Here is a 22,959-nt window from a genome sequence, read left to right as displayed (position 1 = left end):
CAGGCATCGCCTGCCACCCAGACTGAAATATCCATGTTACTTATCCAAGCACCCCTTCCCTAAAATATTACTGGAGAACACATTTTAATTTACACATCATTTAATTTACTTTTCTAATATCAAAACAAAATACAGTTCCTGATTTTTGCAAATTCTTTTTTGTTGGTTTCTTTTAGACCAACTGTTTTCTGATGACGTTTCCTAGGAAGCCTTCTCCAGGTCAGGCCATAGGGTCTGTTTCTTCCATGGAATTTTCCTATGGGGAAGCTACTCTCTTCTGTGGGATGAGGATTCTTGTTTTAGCATATGCCCCAGAAAACAGCACTCACAGACTCATCACCAGTGTGGTGGTTCAGATATTTCAGGTTCCTGTGGCTCTCCACCCTCTAAATAGAGCACTGCTTCCTCATCTCCACAGGTACTAGGTGATACACCTTAAGATCAAAATCTGTCTCTGTAATGGGTTTAGAGGCAAAGATGATTAAAGGATTAGAAAATCTAACATGTAGAGAAAAGTTCTTTATCTCACAAGGGCAAGAAATCGGGCATTCCTCACTGAAGAATGGAACAAGAAAAAATGAAAAGTGTGCTGTGGTGTAAAGGATTAAGAAAATGTCTGACAATCTTGTTAAATGTGGATATGAGTTAAATTAGGATAGTGTCGACTCTCCTCTTTGGGAAACATAAAAGACGTGGTTTAGATGCATCAAATGGGGACAGTTGGGTCCAGTCCTAGATGTATCCTTGCTCAAGGGCCGACAGATGGATCAAATGACCTCTCAGCATCCCTCCTAGCCCCACACTTCCGTTGTGCTATGCTTGTTGGATTAGCATGTTAGTTGAGTCAGAGTTGCCCTTGCAAGTTAGCGGAGGAGTAAGCTTTTTGAAAGAAAAACAGGTAAATTCATTGTCCCCAAAATAAGTGCCTCTCTACCCTGTTGCAGATGAAATTATACCACCAGGGGTGTATTTCCTTCAGTCCCGAAATATTTTCGGTCTTCTGGAGTCCCCTGACAGAACGCGGACACTGACACCTAAGTAAAGATGAAGTAACTAAACTTTATCAGATAAGGTCTTAGCAGAGATCAAGATCCTGCATAAGACCAAGACAAGAAACGCAGGAAGAGGGAGTCCCAAATAGGAGACGTAGGCGTGACTGCACAGGCAAACTGGGCCGTATTGAACATGTAGCTCTCGGCTTGTGCAGAAGATGGGGCTGTCCTCCATCCCCACTGAATTCAGTCATTCTTTCAATGCCTGTGCAGCTCCTACCAGGCGTGGAACACTAGACAAGCACTGGGAACACTGCTGTAAGCATTCCTACAAAACACTGAACACGTGATGAACGTGTAGTCAGTTACCCTGTGGGGTCTACGCTTATGCAGCAAATAACAACCGAGTTGCTAATAGGCACAAGGCATCATTTCAGGCGCTTGGCATGGGGTGGTAACCAAGTGGACAAATCCCCTGCCCTCGTGGAGCTTACGTTCTGGTAAGAGGCAGTTACGTGATGAAAGAAGCACGAGGTGCTCTAAGAACTATGACAAGGAGCCCTACCCTAGCTGACAAGTCCCCCCCGAGAAAGGCATGTTTCTGCTGACATGTGAAGGCTGAGGAGGAACTGGTGAACAGGCATGAAGTCGTGGGGGGAGGTGGCATCAGGAGAATGCTCCATTTAAAGTTACCAAACGTTGTCAAGCCACCACGATTTGCTTGTATAGTAGGATGAAGGGTCACTTATACCGTTCTCTTTCTTGCTAGTATTCAAATGTTTGTGCAATAAGTAATTGTAAGCAATATCAAAGTCATACTTAAAACTTTTTTACCTCATTTTTATCTTGTGACTTTAATGGATTGGTCTTTAAACTATTGTAAACGATCACATTCTATATAGCTGTCATATAATTTGGACACTAAGTTCAAAATCAACTAGGAGTTTTACCTTGATGATGTAAGCATTGAGTCTAATTCTAAAATGTGTTTGGTATTGCTGTATGCAAACAAGACAACATGTTTGACATTGTGACATGGATCTTTCCCCACCTACACTGAATATGAATTATAGGTTGGTTCCTGCACTACAGGTGGACCTGTGGCAGCCCGGCAGTATCTCCCAGGTATCAGAGGGAACAGTTACTGATGTCCATATTCACCACAATGGTTCCCGAGCCCTGTTAGCCTTCCTACAGGAAACCAACATCCACTACAAGTAAGCATGCTTTTTCCTTGCTTAATTCATTTGTACTCAGTTGAACTGAATGATAACTGTATTCAGGTTATGCATTAAGTGCCAACAACTGTTTCAGGTTCTATTTTTCACATTGGGGAAACCAACATGAATATAACACAGTTATATTTGCCTTTCATGAACTTATTAGTGAAACGGGGGAGGGGGAAGCAACCACACTTACTTGTTATTTCACCATTACCTGTAAGTAATCAGTGTAAACATGGAAGCATTTTACTGTGTGAGGAAAGGAGAGTAGCTTATCCATGCCTACAAGGTGGATAGGGAGACAGGGACAGAAAAAAGCCAGACTCTGCAGGAGCTGTGTCAGTTAGACAAAGGATGAGACTCGGGACCTTGAAGGCAGAGGTACAATGCCAGCAAAGGCAAGAAGCAGCATCGTATGTGTGCAGGGAACTGGTATAAGTTGGGGAGCAGAAAGAGAAGATGCTGGAGAAGTTGGGGGGGAAGCCAGGTTGTGGGCAGCCTGCTGTTCAGAGTTAGGGGCTCAGACCTCATCTTGTGGGTGATACTGCACAACTGGAGGGTGTCAGCAAGGGAACCACATATAAGTGGGTGGAGGGAGCGGCACGAGGCCACAGGAGTGATCCAGAGGAGACAGAACGAGGCCCCTGAGTCAGGACCAGAGTCCTAGAATCAAGAGAGAACTCCAAAAGATGTTTCAGAAGCAAAACCACCTGGACTCTGCACTTGTTTGGATGTAGGTGGAAGAGGAGGAATCAAGGATGACTCCAAGTCTTCTGTCTGTGGTGACTGAGTAGACGGGTTTGGATATTTTGAGGGTTTTGTTTTTTGTTTTTCTAAGGAATAGTTAAGCAGTAAGAATGGAACACGTGGGAAATAGTCGCAGGAGTCAAAGAAGAAACAAAAACCTTTTGAGAGGAAGGATGTCAGTGGCACCAAGTGCTGCAGTGATATCCTGCCAGAAAAGGATCGATCAGTTCCCTTTGGATTTGATGATGGAAATTGCACTGGTAACTCTAATGTAGCATTAGATTGTTAGGAGCAGAAGACAGAAAAGTGAACAGGAGGTGAGAACATGGAACAGGAGAGCAGACTGTTCTACTACTCTTAGAAGTTACACTCAGGAGAGAGGCAGAGAGTGAGGAGCGACTACAGGAAGATGCTACGTCAGTGGATGCTTGAGACTCGGCATGTTAGGGTAAGGAGGCAATTTTGGCCTGTAAGCTGAAGGGAAGGACCAGCAAGGAAGGAGACATTGATGATGCAGGAAAGAATGAGGGAGGGGGTTTAAACACTAGTGAAAGATAGCTTATCCTATAAGACCAAAGAGGTAACTGTGGATCTAGTTAAGATTGTGGAGAAGAGAGTCAACAAGTTTAAAGAGATCATAACTGACAGCCAAATTATCTGGATGAAGTGAGAAGCAAAATTTATCTACTCAGAGTAAAGAAATAGGGGTTAAAGAGTGTTGCGAGAGAAAAATCGGGGTAAGAACCAGTAATAGTGGTTGTTGCAGAGAAGAGAGATTGCAGTACTGATACAGAGTTGAGGTTTTGTTGGTTAGGACCACAAAAAGATCGGGGTGGAGGGAAGTTGAGGTTCCTAGTGAGATACTAGCTCAAGTAGTCATCCATGGGGTCTAGTCTGGATAGGAAGGGAGGAGAGTCTAGGAAGAATGATGGGACAAGACGGAAGAATCAAGGGTATTAAGATCTTTATATTTAAAACAGGTGTGAGGGCAACAAACTGGAAGGAAAGAAGTGTAGGCTATTGGATGTTAATAGTTCTGGGGAAGAACATTTATGGCTGGTGACAAGATTATAGGGGTAGCAATGAAGGAGATGGCTGAGGTGGAGGTCATTGAGGTTGATGCAGTCAAGAATGAGTGGGCTAGCAATTATACTATACAGGAAATACCAGCTTCGAGGTAAGCAACCAGGAATGGCCTGATGCTGAAGGGAAGATGAGCTTTTCCTGGAAGCTAGAAGATTAATGGGGAAGCACCAATGGGAGCCCAGGAGGATGCTGACCTCCCTCCCTTCTGGCCCCGTGGCCAGAGAAGTGGGAGAAGAGACAGCCACGGAAGAATCTGTGTCCTTGAGAAAGTCTGGTTTCTACTGGGGCAAGAATGAGAAGAGAGAGTTCTCTGAAGAGACTGGAGGACGTAGGGATTTTATTTACACTCAAAGAGTGATTCCAACAGGCACAAGGCAAAAGGACGTGGTGAAGAGATGGAGAGTCAGTGTAGGATCTTGCGGGGGAGAAACACAGGCTAGTGAATTAGTGAGAAGGGAATGAGTGAGTTACCTTTTGTTTGGAACCCTAAGATTTCAGGGCTGAGAGGCATGATTGTAAATGACTAACCTCAACTACTCCAACTTTTCAGCAAGTGGTTGTACTGCCAAAACTGGCAGAAAGATCCCTGATGATGTCTGGCGAGGCCTGGGAAGGGTTCATGGCTCTGAGTCAATGGTGAGAACCCTAGTCTCAGTGGAAGGCTGGGCCAAGGGGTGCAAAGGGGCTGTGACACCCCTCGCTGGTCCACACAAATACCTACCTGCCAGAGACGTATTTACAGGCTTATTAAAATACTTATAGGCTTTTTGCAGAAAGGTATTTTATCTGTGTTTCTAGAACAGGGTAGAGTCAAACCTGTGCATAAAAACTCTTGTTCATACTGAACACATTTTAGTCATTGCTGTAGCTTTGAAAGCATGCTTTGATTCTCTGAATGCCTTTCAGGGAAGTGCTTATATATCTATAGGTCCTCAGTAAAAACTCACATGCTTCATTAATTATTATTTGGAAGAAAAGAATATACCAGTTATTTTAACAAGTGTCTATTTCCTGCCATTCAATATAGGTCATGTGGAACTGATACAGAATCAAATATCACCCTTTATTCCACAGAGAATAGAGTCTAACAAACAAGTGTTTTAAACCAGTTGTCTCCTCATGGAGAGCACTCATTTAGAATTATTCATTTTGTTGTTCCCAAGGTAATAACAGAGAACAGTTAAGTTCCACGGGGCTGGTAGGTAGAGATCATTTTAATTGACTTTTATTATTGTAGCCAGGGGTATTTTCAAAAGATGATCATTTACTCTGTACAACTGTACATAACGTATAGTTATAGGCATCTTTATGTGACCGCATGTGTCTGGCCCCAGGTGATCCAGCCCCCTTAACGATATGACATGACTCCTTTTGCCATAAAAATATTTCAAACATTTTGAAAATTAAATACCTTTAAAATTTCAAATTTTGACCACCCCCCTTCTCCTCCCTGGAAGCTTTGGGGAGGTGGTTTTGTACTAAGTGATGACATCACTTGGAAAGTTCTTAATAGGTCTAGGAGTCGCTATTTTAGGAGTACATACAATTGGGGTAGAAATAATAATCAGCCATAAGGAACTAAGAAACTACAAAAAAGCCATTTTGGGGCTTCCCCGGTGGCGCAGTGGTTGGGAATCCGCCTGCCAATGCAGGGAACGCGGGTTCATGTCCCGGTCCGGGAAGATCCCACATGCCGCGGAGCGGCTGGGCCCGTGAGCCATGGCCGCTGAGCCTGCACTCCGCAACAGGAGAGGCCACAACAGTGAGAGGCCCGTGTACCCGAAAAAAAAAAAAAAAAGCCATTTTAGGCTCCATTTCATGGGCTTTTCGTCAACTTGCCGGTTTCCAGTTGCCTACTTGACAAGGACCAAGTAGGCAGATCTGGTGTGACAGCCCAGCAGTTAGGAAGCTGTTGCTGTGCTACTGCTGCCACCACTGTCGTTACCATAATTGCCTCTCATGCCAGGAAGCTGGTGACTAGACCATGGAGTTCTGAGTCCAGCCACCTGACTGCCTCTAAACAGTCACACCTCTGCGACCTCGACACGCCATAGCAGCAGGAGATGGCCTCTGCCTCGTTCTTAACATCCTGTCTTGTCAGAGTTCACAGATTTGTCCCCAGAACCACAGGTGTAAGAGAGTCGAGGAAAAGTACTTTTCAGCTTCCCAGCCCTTTCAGCACAGGAAGTCCAAAGAGGGTACAGGCATAAATGCTGAGAGGCAGTTGACCACATCCAGCAGACACACTGAAGAGAGGAGAGAGGAAGCAAGGACCAGCTGTATTCTAATACTCTCTTCCACTTTTATCTAGTATAGAACCTAAGAAGACTGAGAGCCATCAGTTGCCAGATTAATTAGCCTAAATTTGAGCCTAACAATATATTAAAATCACCTGGTGAGCTTTTTAGAAAAGCCCGATACCTATGCACAGGAGATTCTCGTCTAAGTAAGGCTCAGTGTGGCATATTTTTTAAAGCTCATGGGTGACTTTAAAGCAGGCCATCTTGAGAATCACTGGCCTAAATGAATGGATAAATACTGGGGATCCGAAGGCCAGCTCTATTTAGGGCACTTGGAAACTTTAAAACTGAGAAGCTTAAGAGTTGATTCATCAAAGAAACTAATACCCAACTAGAGTGATTCCACAACCTCAAACTGAAAAACCTCATCATTTACTTTAGTTAAAACACTAGCAAACTTGACTAGAAAACATTAAGGTAAATATTTTGTAGGGGGCTTCCCTGGTGGCGCAGTGGTTGAGAGTCCGCCTGCCGATGCAGGGGACACGGGTTCGTGTCCCGGTGTGGGAAGATCCCACATGCTGCAGAGCGGCTGGGCCCGTGAGCCGTGGCCGCTGAGCCTGCGCTCCGCAACGGGAGAGGCCACAACAGTGAGAGGCCCAAGTACCGCAAAAAAAAAAAAAAAAAAAAAAAATATTTTGTAGGAGCAATTATCCATTAGAATTATTTTGACAGTTCATTTCGTTATGTGATTAGTAATATGTTTATCATTATCAATTGGTAAATGACTTAAGGATCTAATCAATTAAGGAGCATGGTTTTTCATACTGAAACTCCTGAGAAAATATTAGCTTTCTAAGGGGTACAGTGATAGTTCTACCAAGAGTTGCCAAACAAGCAGATGTATCAGCACCAGAACTTTCTGGTGATGAATATGCGGAATTGGTCTTACCTTGAGGGGAAACAAGTTATCTGTGCTTGTTTATACTGGGGTGGCCAAAAAGTTCGTTCACATTTTCCTGATGTTGTAGGAAAACCCGAATGAACTTTTTGGCCAACCCAGTATTTAGAAAGTCTGTCCATTTTGGAAATAATGCAAAAGTAATACACTAGAGCTCAATTTTGTAAACGTGCTATAAAGGTTTTTATAATTTTGAAACCTTTTTTGTATGTGTTCATGTATCTTTTTAAACTGGAAATTCAGAAGGAGATTCTTTTGTAGGTTGCTGGCTTTGGCAAATCTTTTTTTTTTTTCTTTCCCCTTTCTTGAAATAGAGAAAAGTAGCCAGGATAGATGGTACTGGCGAGGAAAAGACAGCTGGAAATTGCCTACTGTAACTGGAATTTGTTGACAGTTTATAACCAACCAACTGAGCCATAATCATACTCGCATTTTTCTTGACCACCCCAGATTCGCTCACAACACAAGAAGATTGGACGTTGACGAAGAAGTTCATTTGGTTCTTTACCTCCACACTGGCAATACTGTAAAGTTCTTTAATCCATACAAACCTACTTTCATCTGTAACTCCCTTCTTTGGGGGAAGAAAGAAAGAACTAATACAGATCGTATTCAGACTGACAATCTAAACTCCACTCATATTTTGAGCCATGGCAAGCAGCTACCAAGTGAACTTACCAACGTGGTGCCACCACACCTTACCTTGATTTTTAATGTTTCTAGTTCTAAAGGTTGAAAATTGAAACAAAAAGAACAGTAAGCTGATGATAAATTCCAGATTAAGTGCTTTGTCCACTGTGGGTCCTCGGTAAATACCAAATGAGTAAATCAAAAGGAATTTCCTACACCCAGCATGACCTTAAGTAAATTTACTTCCTTTGAGGACCAAAAAGTATTTATTCAAGTAATTCAAGATAATTTTTTTTACTAAGTGACTTACATAGGTCAACTTTGAAACAAACTCTTTTAAAAATGCCATTACACGTTCTTTTAATGGCACTGAAACCACCAAGCCACAGGTTCTTTGGAAAGATAAAATATGAAAGCAAAGTTTTTTAGCTGCCTGCCAAGCCCAGGAAAAATCACTGAGAGGCTCTTTAACATCTTTACGTAAAGGAGTGAGCACCTTGTTACTTCATGGCTCTAGTTAGAGGAGACTGGTGAGTACCAGGGTGACAAGTCTATATCTAGCTCAGGGATCTCATCAAGAACACCAGTCCACCAGTCCCTCCCATCAGGAAACTTACACAAGCCTCTTAGATAGCCTCATCTACCAGAGGGCAGACAGCAGAAGCAAGAAAACTACAATCTTGCAGCCTGTGGCACAAAAACCACATTCACAGAAAGATAGACAAGATGAAAAGGCAGAGGGCTATGTACCAGATGAAGGAACAAGATAAAACCCCAGAAAAACAACTAAATGAAGTGGAGATAGGCAACCTTCCAGAAAAAAAATTCACAATAATGACAGTGAAGATGATCCAGGACCTCGGAAAAACAATGGAGGCAAAGATCAATAAGATGCAAGAAATGTTTAACAAAGACCTAGAAGAATTAAAGAACAAACAAACATAGATGAACAATACAATAACGGAAATGAAAACTACACTAGAAGGAATCAATAGCAGAATAACTGAGGCAGAAGAACGGATAAGTGACCTGGAAGACAGAATGGTGCAATTCACTGCTGAAGAGAATAAAGAATGAAAAGAAATGAAGACAGCCTAAGAGACCTCTGGGACAACATTAAATGCAACAACATTCGCATTATAGGGGTCCCAGAAGGAGAAGAGAAAGAGAAAGGACGAGAGAAAATATTTGAAGAGATTATAGTCGAAAACTTCCCTAACATGGGAAAGGAAATAGCCACCCAAGTCCAGGAAGCACAGTGACTCCCATACAGGATAAACCCAAGGAGAAGCATGCCAAGACACATAGTAATCAAATTGGCAAAAATTAAAGACAAAGAAAAATTACTGAAAGCAGCCAGGGAAAAATGACAAATAACATACAAGGGAACTCCCATAAGGTTAACAGCTGATTTTTCAGCAGAAACTCTACAAGCCAGAAGGGAGTGGCATGATATACTTAAAGTGATAAAAGGGAAGAACCTACAACCAAGATTACTCTACCCAGCAAGGATCTCATTCAGATTCAAAGGAGAAATCAAAAGTTTTACAGACAAGCAAAAGCTAAGAGAATTCAGCACCACCTAACCAGCTCTACAACAAATGCTAAAGGAACTTCTCTAAGTGGGAAACACAAGAGAAGAAAAGGACCTAAAAAGACAAACCCAAAACAATTAAGAAAATGGTCATAGGGACATAAATATTGATAATTACCTTAAACGTGAATGGATTAAATGCTCCAACCAAAAGACACAGGCTTGCTGAATGGATACCAAAAAAAGACCCATATATATGCTGTCTACAAGAGACCCACTTCAGACCTAGGGACACATACAGACTGAAAGTGTGGGGATGGGAAAAGATATTCCATGCAAATGGAAATCAAAAGAAAGCTGGAGGGGCTTCCCTGGTGATGCAGTGGTTGAGAGTCTGCCTGCCAATGCAGGGGATGCGGGTTTGTGCCCCAGTCCGGGAAGATCCCACATGCCATGGAGCAGCTAGGCCCGTGAGCCTGCGCGTCTGGAGCCTGTGCTCCGCAATGGGAGAGGCCACAACAGTGGGAGGCCCGCGTACTGCAAAAAAAAAAAAAAAAAAAAGAAAGAGAGCTGGAGTAGCTATACTCATATCAGATAAAATAGACTTTAAAATAAAGAATGTTACAAGAGACGAGGAAGGACACTACATAATGATGAAGGGATCAATTCAAGGAGAAGATAGAACAATTATAAATATATATACATCCAACATAGGAGCACCTCAATACATAAGGAAACTGCTGACAGCTATAAAAGAGGAAATTGACAGTAATACAATAATAGTGGGGGACTTTAACACCTCACACCAATGGACAGATCATCCAAAATGAAAATAAATAAGGAAACAGAAGCTTTAAATGACACAATAGACCAGATAGATTTAATTGATATTTATAGGACATTCCATCCAAAAACAGCAGATTACACTTTCTTCTCAAGTGCGCATGGAACATTCTCCAGGATAGATCACATCTTGGCTCACAAATCAAGCCTCAGTAAATTTAAGAAAACTGAAATCATATCAAGCATCTTTTCTGACCACAACACTATGAGATTAGAAATGAATTACAGGGGGAAAAAAACATAACACAAACACATGGAGGTTAAACAATATGATACTAAATAACAAAGATCAAAGAGGAAATCAAAAAATACCTAGAGACAAATGACAATGAAAACACGACAATCCAAAACCTATGGGATGCAGCAAAAGCAGTTCTAAGAGGGAAGTTTATAGCTATACAAGCCTACCTCAAGAAACAAGAAAAATCTCCAATAAACAATCTAACCTTACACCTAAAGGAACTAGAGAAAGAAGAACAAACAAAACCCAAAGTAAGCAGAAGGAAAGAACTCATCAAGATCAGAGCAGAAATAAATGAAATAGAAACAAAACAGTAGCAATAGCAAAGATCAATAAAACTAAATGCTGGTTCTTTGAAAAGATAAACAAAATTGATAAACCATTAACCAGACTCATCAAGAAAAAGAGGGAGAGGACTCATAAATCAATAAAATTAGGAATTAAAAAGGAGAAGTTACAACAGACACCACAGAAATATAAAGCATCCTAAGAGACTACTACAAGCAACTCTATGCCAATAAAATGGACAACCTGGAAGAAATGGACAAATTCTTAAAAAGGTATAACCTTCCAAGACTGAACCAGGAAGAAATAGAAAATATGAACAGACCAAACACAAGTAATGAAATTGAAACTGTGATTAAAAATCGTCCAACAAACAAAAGTCCAGGACCAGATGGCTTCACAGGTGAATTCTATCAAGCATTTAGAGAAGCGCTAACACCCATCCTTCTCAAACTCTTCAAAAAAATTGCAGAGGAAGGAACACTCCCAAACTCATTCTACGAGGCCACCATCACCCTGATACCAAAACCAGACAAAGATGTCACAAAAAAAGAAAACTACAGGCCAATATCACTGATGAACATAGATGCAAAAATCCTCAACAAAATACTAGCAAACAGAATCCAACAGCACATTCAAAGGATCATACACCATGATCAAGTGGGAATTATCCCAGGGATGCAAGGATTCTTCAATATACGCAAATCAATCAGTGTGATACACCATATTAACAAATTGAAGAATAAAAACCATATGATCATCTCAATAGATGCAGAAAAGCTTTTGACAAAATTCAACACCCATTTATGATAAAAACTCCCCAGAAAGTGGGCATAGAGGGAACCTACCTCAACATAATAAAGGCCATATACGACAAACCCACAGCAAACATCATTCTCAATGGTGAAAAACTGAAAGCATTTCCTCTAAGATCAGGAACAAGACAAGGATGTCCACTCTTGCCACTATTATTCAACACAGTTTTGGAAGTCCTAGCCACGGCAATCAGAGAAGAAAAAGAAATAAAAGGAATACAAATTGGAAAAGAAGAAGTAAAACTGTCACTGTTTGCAGATGACATGATACTATACATAGAGAATCCTAAAGATGCCACCAGAAAACTACTAGAGCTAATCAATGAATTTGGTAAAGCAGCAGGATACAAAATTAATGCACAGAAATCTCTTGCATTCCTAAACACTAATGATGAAAAATCTGAAAGAGAAATTAAGGAAACACTCCCATTTACCACTGCAACAAAAAGAATAAAATACCTAGGAGTAAACCTAACTAGGGAGACAAAAGACCTGTATGCAGAAAACTGTAAGACACTGATGAAAGAAGTTAAAGATGATACCAACAGATGGAGAGATATACCATGTTCTTGGATTGGAAGAATCAATATTGTGAAAATGACTATACTACCCAAATGAATCTACAGATTCAATGCAATCCCTTTCAATGCAATCCCTATCAAATTACCAATGGCATTTTTTACGGAACTAGAACAAAAAATCTTAAAATTTGTATGGAGACACAAAAGACCCCGAATAGCCAAAGCAGTCTTGAGGGAAAAAAACGGAGCTGGAGGAATCAGACTCCCTGACTTCAGACTCTACTACAAAGCTGCAGTAATCAAGACAATATAGTACTGGCACAAAAACAGAAACATAGATCAATGGAACAAGATAGGTAGCTCAGAGATAAACCCACGCACCCATGGTTAACTAATCTATGACAAAGGAGGCAAGGATATACAATGGAGAAAAGACAGTCTCTTCAGTAAGTGGTGCTGGGAAAACTAGACAGCTCATGTAAAAGAATGAAATTAGAACATTCCCTAACACCATACACAAAAGTAACTCAAAATGGATTCGAGGGCTTCCCTGGTGGCGCAGTGGTTGAGAGTCCACCTGCCGATGCAGGGGACACAGGTTCGTGCCCCGGTCCAGGAAGATCCCACATGCCGCAGAGCAGCTAGGCCCGTGAGCCATGGCCACTAAGCCTGCGTGTCCAGAGCCTGTGCTCTGCAATGGGAGAGGCCACAACAGTGAGAGGCCCACGTACTGCAAAAAAAAAAAAAAAAAAAAAAAATGGATTCGAGACCTAAATGTAAGACTGGACACTATAAAACTCTTAGAGGAAAACATAGGAAGTACACTCTTTGACATAAATCACAGCAAGATCTTTTTTGATCCACCTTCTAGAGTAAAAATAAACAAATGGGACCTAATGAAACTTCAAAGCTTTTGCACAGCAAAGGAAACCATAAACAAGATGAAAAGCCAACCCTCAGAATGGGAGAAAATATCTGCAAACGAATCAACGGACAAAGGATTAATCTCCAAAATATATAAACAGCTCACGCAGCTCAATATTAAAGAAACAACCCAATCAAAAAATGGGCAAAAGACCTAAATAGACATTTCTCCAAAGGAGACATACAGATGGCCAAGAGGCACATGAAAAGCTGCTCAACATCACTAATTATTAGAGAAATGCAAATCAAAACTACAATGAGGTGTCACCTCACACCAGTTAGAATGGGCATCATCAGAAAATCTACAAACAACGAATGCTGGAGAGGCTGTGGAGAAAAGGGAACCCTCTTGCACTGTTGGTGGGAATGTAAATTGATACAGCCACTATGGAGAACAGTATGGAGGTTCCTTAAAAAACTAAAAATAGAATTACCATATGAGCCAGCAATCCCACTACTGGGCATATACCCAGAGAAAACCATAATTCAAAAAGACACATGCACCCCAATGTTCATTGCAGCACTGTTTACAATAGGCAGGTCATGGAAGCAACCTAAATGCCCATCGACAGACGAATGGATAAAGAAGTTGTGGTACATATATACAATGGAATATTACTCAGCCATAAAAAGGAACCAAATTGGGTCATTTGTTGATACGTGGATGGATCTAGAGACTGTCATACTGAATGAAGTCAGAAAGAGAAAAACAGATATTGTATAATAACTCATGTATGTGGAACCTAGAAAAATGGTATAGATGAACTGGTTTGCAGGGCAGAAGTTGAGACACAGATGTAGAGAACAAACGTATGGACACCAAAGGGGGGAAAACTGTGGTGGGGTGGGGATGGTGGTATGTGTGCTGAATTGGGAAATTGGGACTGACATGTATACATTGATGTGTATAATATTGATGACTAATAACCTGCTGTATAAAAAATAAATTAAATTAAAAAAAAAAAATAACACCAGTCCAGCTGGTTCCATACATTTCAATGACTCGAATCCCTCACCCTGGCCTCGGCCTTCAATTTCCAAATGCATTCACTTTGATTACCTAAGCTTGTCTTCTCTTGGTGTCATTGATACTGGTAGGCAGTGAAATTAGCTTTTTCCGACTCTAGGTATTTCTTCCATTTCCTCTTGAGTATTGTAGTCTCTTTCTTTCCCTTTTCTGAGTTTTGGGTCAAGTATGCCGGGTGACAACATGACAAAAGTTCAGTGACAAAAGCCATGGGAACAGATAGAAGCAGCCGAACAGGAGGATGTGGCAAAGGAGTGGAGGAGCTTGTCATGCTTCATTTTTCATCATGTCACAGTGGACCTGAGTCTAAAGCCTGGAACTTGGGTTCACATTCCAAGTTCCAATTCTGGCTCTGTGCTCACTGGAAGAGTGATATTGACAGGTTCTTAACTCTTTTGAGGCTCAGTTTCCCCATTTGTAAAATAGAGATAACAAGAAAGTCTAAGCTCATAGGGTTATTAACTAAGCTCATGTAAAATACACAGCACAGTGCCTGCCACCTGATAGGTGCTCAGTAAATATGTGTTCCCACGCCATCATTCAGTTCTTGTAGCTGCTCAATCAATGGTAGTTATTATTAGGCTCATTACTTGGGAACACCTGCCTATAATTTTTTATTTTATATTCATTATATCATTTAACAGTTTTTATTTTCTGAAAAAGAACATCTTCCCAACATTTGGTGTTTTTAGAAGTGTCAATCTTCACTGTCCTTTTTTCCTTCACTGTCCTTTTCACAGATGCATGATTTTCTTTTGATATTGACTGACTTTTGTATTATTTCCATTTAATTTTCATCATGTCTATCATTTCAAATCCAGGATCCTCATGGAAGATCTTCAGAAAGTACTGGAAAAGGGAAGCAGTTTGCCAAGCCAGAGAAGTCGAAGATCCGTCCCTGGATATAATTATGAAGTTTATCACTCCTTAGAAGAAGTATGTAATCAAAGGACCTTTTGTTGCTTTTTTACAAGCGCATCTTTATCATTTAAGTCTCAGGATTGGGAGAGAAGCATAAGGACAGAGGCAGAGGCCATATGAAGAATACGTACAGCTCTTACATTGCCCAGGCACCTCAGTTCTCTTCCATTAAGCCTTTTACACTATATAAGTAGCAGCAAAATAATTTTAATTTCACCTGCTTTATCCAACCCCCCCCTACAATGGACAGGGCAAGTTCAATGGAGAGTGCAGTAAAGCTGCTATACAGTCGCCCCTCGGTATCCGAAGGGCATTGGGTCCAGGACCCCCTACAGATACCAAAATCATGGATACTCAAGTCCCTTGTGTACAATGACGTAGTACAGTCAGCCCTTGGTATCCAATGGTTCTGCATCCCCAGATGTGGAGGGCTGACTGTAATTATGGTTATAAACACCCTAATTGAAAAATGCATGGACGGTAGAGCTAGCCAGACTTTGAGGGCAATGGTTTGGTTGAGGGGTAGAGTGAACTTTGATGTTTGCCCCATACCCTCTGCAAATTTGAGACCTCCCCAAAACCAAGCTTCATTTGTGGCACCTCAGGGACTGTTAGCTTGCTGTTATTTACTGTATCTGAGAAAAACAAGGACCCATCCCCACTGCCACTACTGTACATCTGAGCAACAACTAGTTATTCTTCAAATCTCAGTTTAAGCAAGAAGAGAGCTGTTTCTGCTATCCCAGATGGGGCCAGAACACCCTAGTCTCAACCCCCGGAGTACTGCACCCATGGTACATGGATGTGATACCTATCATAGTTAATTATGTTATTGTATGATTATTTGATTAATGCCTTTCTCTCCTAATAAGCTGAAAGGGCCATGGGCACAAGCCATTGCTTTCTTGTTCACCACTGTATCTGCAGTGGCAAGCAAAGAGAGACTTCCAAATAGATAGCTATTTACAGGATGACTGAATGGATGAGTACATACATTTTTTCATTCTTCCCCTGAATTGAGCACAGGAATGCCAGTCATAGAACAAATGAGATCCTGTTATATTCTTAAGAGAATATATATATTCAAAATTATTTCTACATATTTCCTGTTTTTAACATACTTTTTAGAAGCTTGAAGTTACCAGCAATGGAAAGGATTTAGATAACTTGACATATTAGATATGTCAAGTTAGATTAGACATTTAGACAACTTGACATACTTGCTATTAACGTGCACTAGAAAAATAAGTCCAAATTTAAAAATATATTAATATAGATATGTAAATGTATGTGTGTTTGTGTATCCTGCTCGTTAGATTAAATAGGGATAGAAAGAAAGGAAAATCTGTTTTTTGGGTTTTTTTTTTTTTTTTAGAACAGACTCTTTCACATCATGGAACGGAGGGACACTTTTCTGTGATTTCCTTACTCCTTTATTGGGCTTCAAGTCAGAAATGTCACCCATCTTTCTAAGTGCCTTCTTTATCCATCTCAAATATAACTTTCCCCGATGACAGATAAATGTGTGTGAATGGATCAATGCAAATGTATCGCTATTACTCGGGAAATTATTCAGAGTATGCCCTCCAATGTGTGGCTGGGTAGAATAAACCTTAAATGCAAAAGATAATGCCTTTTTCTTAGCACCTTCTGTTCTGTGGCAAATTACAATATAGAGGACTTTAATAAACACTTTCAAATAGTTGGGATGGTTTTCCTGAAGCTGCTTTCTTTCTTTTCCTCTAAATGTTGGGGGCAAATGGAAATAAAGTTTGATTTTTCAAAAAGGACCCAGAACACATTGATTAGTTTTCTGTAAAATTCTGCCATTAAGATGTTAATGACACAGAGTAGTAGAAGGTATGCTTTAAAAGGGGAACAATATAAAGACATAAAGCAACTATTCATAAAAGCAGAAAATAAAATGTAATTTTAAGTGTCTGTCCTGAAGAAAATTAAAACTACAAAATTGGTTTTTCATTCAATCTTATGCTCCACATATGCTTCTTTGAGTTCCTAACCCACTGTTGTCTTTTTGTTCTCTTTTGTTTACTAAAAGCTCCATAATTGTGAGAGTCTGACGTGGTTTTTATTTACTTGCTTTTAGATTCAAAATTGGATGCATCATTTGAATAAAACTCATTCAGGCCTCATTCACATGTTCTCTATTGGAAAATCATATGAGGGAAGATCTCTTTTTGTTTTAAAGGTAAAAATAAGAAATTAGTAACTAAATATTTACTAAACATTCGTCGTTTTCAGCTTTGACTTATGGGGAAAAGAAACGAAATGGCATTTCATCGTGTCTCACATTTAACCTTATCTGGTAATTTAAGAAAAAAAATTTCCCTTAGGTTTTTGAGCCATATTTAATTTTTGCCATTGAGTATTCCAAAGAATACTGTTTCGAAAACAGTATTTATGCACTTCAAAAATAATGACCAACATTATTTGTGAGTTGGTGCTGCTTACGATGAACCAGTGCAAAACTACAGAAATGTGTAAGAAGGTATACGTCATTCCCAGCCCTTGAGCCTGCGTTCTCTTTCAGCCACTGAACCATCTCTTCTCTGCCAAAGATCTAAAAAGACTTCCCTGCCTCACTGTCTCTACTTCCTCAGCAACCATTCAGACCTTGACTCCCTGGCCTTTGCCCTCACGACACCTCTAAAACATCTGCAATGACCCCTACTTGGTTCTCCTCTTGTCTCAGACCATCCTCTCTCAGGTCTCCTCCAATGGCTCCTCTCCGCTTGTTCTTTCCTTACGTGCTGGTGGCCCCAGGATTCTCTCCTCAGCTGTGCTCTCCCTCTCCCCACCCTGCCTGGATGGGCACATCCACCCCATGGTTTCAACAGTTTCCAGACTTTTCTGTTCAGTGGAGTCTGCTCCCTGGTACTTACTGGACATTCATAGCTCATTGCCACCTTGCCATCGTCATCTCGATACTCACCAAAGCACCTGAGACTCAGGATGGCACTGCCGTGCTCCGGTCAGGAAACATGAACCATCCTGAATTCCGCTCCTTTATTCTCATCACTTATTTAAATCTAACATGAAGAACTGACAATTCTTTCTTCTAACTTTTGGATTTGTCAAAACCTCTTTTCTTGTCCTCACTGCTATTGCCCTAGCTTGTTTCTGGATCTGTTCTCCCTGGACTATTGCAGTCACAGCAGCCTCAGGACTGAACTTCCCTGTGAGTCCCCATCCTCTACCCTCTCGTCCATCTACACACACACACCTCCCATGGAATACAGGATGAAGCCTTGTCTCTGTTACTTAGTATCCAGCAATTTCATGTGTCTTCTGCCTCTGTGTCCAGCTTCATCTGCCATTCTTTCCTCATACCCCAGAAGCAGCTGCTCAAACACGGTGCGCTCAGATTCTCTTCCAAGCTTGAGATGCCTTCTTCCACTTGTCTGCAGGGCAAGCTTCAAGTCTTGCTCAACTCTTCAAGGGCTCCTCTTTTGATCCACAGGGAAATGAGACATAGCACCCGAGTTGCCAAAGTAACTTACATATATTCACATTATAATGATTAACTGCTCATGTGTCTGCCCTCCCCTACTACCGTATAAATTCCTTGTCTTCTCGTCTCTGAATCTCCAAGGCCAAGCACTGTGTCTGACATTAAAAAGGATTTCCTAAAGCATTAGTTGAGTGAATTAATGAATGAATGAAAACTAGATCCCCTATAATGTCAAAAGCCATCAACTGATAACTGGGTTAGAAACCGTATTATAAATGAAATTGATATAATAGGATAATAAAGAAAAGTCTGTCACTTGACTCTACAAATCACTTTGTGTTTCCCTTTTGTATTGTAATAAAATTTGACTTTCTCTACATATAAGGCATAGCTGTTTCTTTAATAGATATTGCTTGGGAATACGTCTGATTCCCTGCATGGGGAGGGCAGTGGAGAGAAACAGGGCAAGGATGAGAGAGAGGGAGGGAAAAAATTAGCTTCTTACTTAAGTCACATATTATATGAAAATGGAGAAGCAAGCCTATTTAAGCAATTGCATTTTCCTTGTGTATTTTCTACTTCTTTGATTCGTAATTCAGACAATAAATTTATTCTTTCTGCATAAACAAGCCTGGACTTCTGAAATCGATAGGAAATCTGTCTTTTTTATGGGTTACTTAATGAACCCAACTCTAGTGAAGTATTATGCTGAAACCATATTAAATTATGCTGGTCAGTCAATCCAAAAATAAAAGCCTGCATTGGTTACTGTGAATACTCTTGTTTTCAGCTGGGCAGAAGATCACGAGCTTACAAAAGAGCTGTCTGGATAGACTGCGGTATTCATGCAAGAGAATGGATTGGTCCTGCCTTTTGTCAGTGGTTTGTAAAAGAAGTAAGTTAAACCCTTTACAGAGTGTCCATTCTCACTAGCCAGTGTTTTTATTCTGCTCAAGGAACAAAACTGGGAATGTGAAGCCAGCGATATCTGATGGAATGACAGTAACACCGTGATTTTGTGGGTTTCTTCTATGTTTATGAAGGCCTCTCAAAACCCTGGCTCTGTTTATCTTCAGCTCTGCCCTTGGAGGTGGGAATTACCAACCCTCATTAAAGAGAAAGGACCTGAGATTCAGAGCGTTTATGAATTCGTGACAAATTAGGAACCAAGCATAGTAGCTGATATATAGCAAAAGGCTACAAATCCAATTTATGGTGTTCCAGAACAGTTTCTCGTGTGATATTCTCTTGTCTTCTCCGTCAAAATGATCTCATGTATGCTACAGCCATAAAGAGATGAGCAAGTGACTACATTTTGCCCTCCTGCTATGGATCTGTGATTTAGACACCAAAGACCTTTAGCATCTGTGCATTTAACATTCTCTGTTTCAGTACTTTTCAGTGACTCTAATGGTTGCTGATTCATGGTGATTTCTCATTTTCTGAAGGCTTCATTTAAGTCATAAGCCCTCTAAGGCTAGTGTATTGAGGGGGTTCTTATCCCAAGAGTGGGCCAACCTCATGGATGAACATCTTCATATGTTCTGATATTTTTCTACTGTCAAGAATGCAATGACTTTCATGGTTTTTTATAACCTTTACTTCTTAGTATTTTTTTTTTTTTTTTTTGCGGTACGCGGGCCTCTCACTGCTGTGGCCTCTCCCGTTGCGGAGCACAGGCTCCAGAGGCGCAGGCTCAGCAGCCATGGCTCACGGGCCCAGTCGCTCCGCAGCATGTGGGATCTTCCTGGACCAGGGCACGAACCCGTGTCCCCTGCATCGGCAGGCGGACTCTCAACCACTGTGCCACCTGGGAAGCCCACTACTTAGTATTTTTTTTTTAAGACTCCTAAAAAAAGCCAACGACTGGTACTGGTAATAACAGTGAAGAAGTCTAAGGGAAGGAAGGTTCTTAGCCAGAAAAAAACCCCTACAAATTACTCATAGAAAACCATTAAGGATACAAAAGATATTTAAATATTTCAGTTATATTTCACTATGTTTTATGGGAAAATTATGTGACCTAGTAAGGTTTATTATTTTGAAGGCTCTCCTAGTCTTAGAAAATATGCCCCACAAATATCAATACTGGGGGGCTTCCCTGGTGGCGCAGTGGTTGAGAGTCCACCTGCCAATGCAGGGGACATGGGTTCAAGTCCTGGTCTGGGAAGATCCCACATGCCGCGGAGCAACTAAGCCCGTGCGCCACAGCTACTGAGCCTACGCTCCAGAGCCTGAGAACCACAACTACTGAGCCTGTGAGCCACAACTACTGAAGTCCACGCACCTAGAGCCCATGCTCCACAAGAGAAGCCACCGCAATGAGAAGCCCACGCACCGCAACAAAGAGTAGCCCCCACTCTCCACAACTAGAGAAAGCCTGCGTGCAGCAACAAAGACCCAATGCAACCAAAAATAAATAAATATAGTTTTTAAAAAGTCAATAGTGTATTAATTTGTAAAATCTGCCTACCACAGCCAAACCCACAAAAGTATTCTTAATTTTATAATGTAATAATAAAATTTTCAAACTATTCCCACTCAGCGCATTGAGCAATTCATATTCTCTTAAAATACCATTTCATCCTGGTAGGATAAATGCAAAAGCTAATTGTTAACTCTAACACCTTGCATTAAATATCCATTGTATACATACAACATATTGTCTGCTGTCTTGAGTTTCAAAAGGAAAAGGGGCAAAATGGTTAAGAATAGAACATCTATTGTTTATAGTCTATGGTCCAGTGTATTATTGTAGAACATAAGAATGTATCTCCCAAACATTTTACCTCACCCCCACATGTGCAACTTCTTTATAACACCTAAATTTACTTTATTTGTTCATGTGGTAATTGTCTGTCTCTTCCTATACTAATGCCACCGGCAGAAACTCTATTTATCTTGTTCATTGCCAAATCCCCAGTACCTAGAACAACACTTGGCACTTAATAGTGCTTCAGTTATTTGTGAATGAATGGGAGTGTGAGAATCCAGGGGTTATGATATGGAAAGATTTCTGGGAGATGACTTACAATTCATCTCCTAAGGATATGGTACCGCCTGGACTTTTGCAGTGCACAATCTGTACAGCCATACATGGCAGCCCTAGAACCCAAGCTAAATTTCCAAGGAAGAGGAGGACACAATGTAACCACAGAAAAAGGAACAGGCATGTATGGTGACTATCAATTGAGGGTAGTTCATTCTGGAGCAAGAGCAAGAAGCATCAATTAAGATTAGGCTCCAGGGGCTTCCCTAGTGGCGCAGTGGTTAAGAATCCACCTGCCAAGGCAGGGGACATGGGTTCGAGTGCTGGTTCAGGAAGATCCCACATTCCACAGAGCAGCTAAGCCCACATGCCACAACTACTGAAGCCCGTGCGCCTAGAGCCCATGCTCTGCAACAAGAGAAGCCACCACAATGAGAAGTCCATGCACCACAACGAAGAGTAGCCCCCGCTCACTGCAACTAGAGAAAGCCCGCGGGCAGCAATGAAGACCCAACGCAGCCAAAAAATTTCTTTAAAAATTAAAAAAAACTTTAAAAAGAATAGGCTCCATTTCACCAAAGATGAGTGAGGAAAGGCTTCTCCTCCCTCCTGCACCAAGCCAACTTCAAGCACACAGATGAGTCTATTTCTGGGCCTCTGCTACCCTTTCCATACCTCTCTTACTCTTGCTGTTTATGGCTGTCACTTACCCCTCCATTTAATCAGGAACATTTCCCATCTGAGTCAGGGAAGGAACACAAGTGGAAAAAAAAGGAGGCCTACGGGTCACTGGTCCCAGTGTCCTTGTGGAAGCAATGGGGCTGCCACATGATAGCAATGACTGGTGATAGCATCACAGGCTTGTAAGAAACGTTCTCATCTTGGCTTTAAGCCCCTGCTCCCACAGAATGGCGGTGTTGGGGCCAGAGGGAATGGGGACTTCAAAGATTTAAGTAACCTTAAGTCTGCCCAGCATTGAAGCATCATATCTTATACACTAAGTCCCTGGTTAAATCCTGCCATCCACAGATGGCAGGGGGTATCTTGTCCAGGAGGGGCTCCAGGCAGTGTCCCTTCCAGAGGTCACCTCCCCTCCACCACCGAAATCCCAAGACAGGCTCCCAGGGTCTCAACTCCTCTAATTTCCATGGCATCTCTGGGGGCACCAGGGAATCTCAAGGCTCTTTCTCCCAGGAGACCCTAAGAGGCTATGTCAAGCCCTCTCTTGGCTGACACACACCACACTGCTGATTGTCTCCTTCTGCATTTGCCCTTCGTTGGCACATGAGACCTCTCAGAAAGAAACGTGGTGAACAAGGACCCAGGTTCCCTTTTCTTACATGTTTTACTCCAATCTGGCAGTGGTTTCTACCATCTCTTGATTTCCCTGGAATTTCAACCCCCAAAGAAGGGGATGGTGGCAGAAGCCAAAATTTTGGCTTCTTTCCTTTGTTTTCTCTCTTTCTTGGTGTTTTCCCCCAAATTCAACAGCTTAAAACAACAAACAT

The 22,959-nt window shown here is 41.3% G+C and overlaps 1 protein-coding gene across 1 annotated transcript in view; it reads left to right on the top strand.

Annotated features, from left to right (window-relative positions):
• The window catches only part of CPA6 (carboxypeptidase A6), a 264,226-nt gene that overhangs the window by 176,193 nt on the left and 65,074 nt on the right, over positions 1–22,959 (top strand). The window contains exons 3-6 of the mRNA XM_065895615.1: positions 2,085–2,209; positions 14,891–15,005; positions 17,098–17,199; positions 19,253–19,357. Coding sequence (XP_065751687.1) covers positions 2,085–2,209; positions 14,891–15,005; positions 17,098–17,199; positions 19,253–19,357 — 447 coding nt within the window. The remainder of the gene's footprint in view (positions 1–2,084; positions 2,210–14,890; positions 15,006–17,097; positions 17,200–19,252; positions 19,358–22,959) is intronic.

This window comes from Phocoena phocoena, chromosome 17 (assembly GCF_963924675.1).
Source record: "Phocoena phocoena chromosome 17, mPhoPho1.1, whole genome shotgun sequence".
In the NCBI taxonomy this organism is placed as follows: Eukaryota; Metazoa; Chordata; class Mammalia; order Artiodactyla; family Phocoenidae; genus Phocoena; species Phocoena phocoena.
The sequence above is the reverse complement of the archived record's forward strand: the minus strand, read 5'-3'. Positions and strand labels throughout refer to the sequence as shown.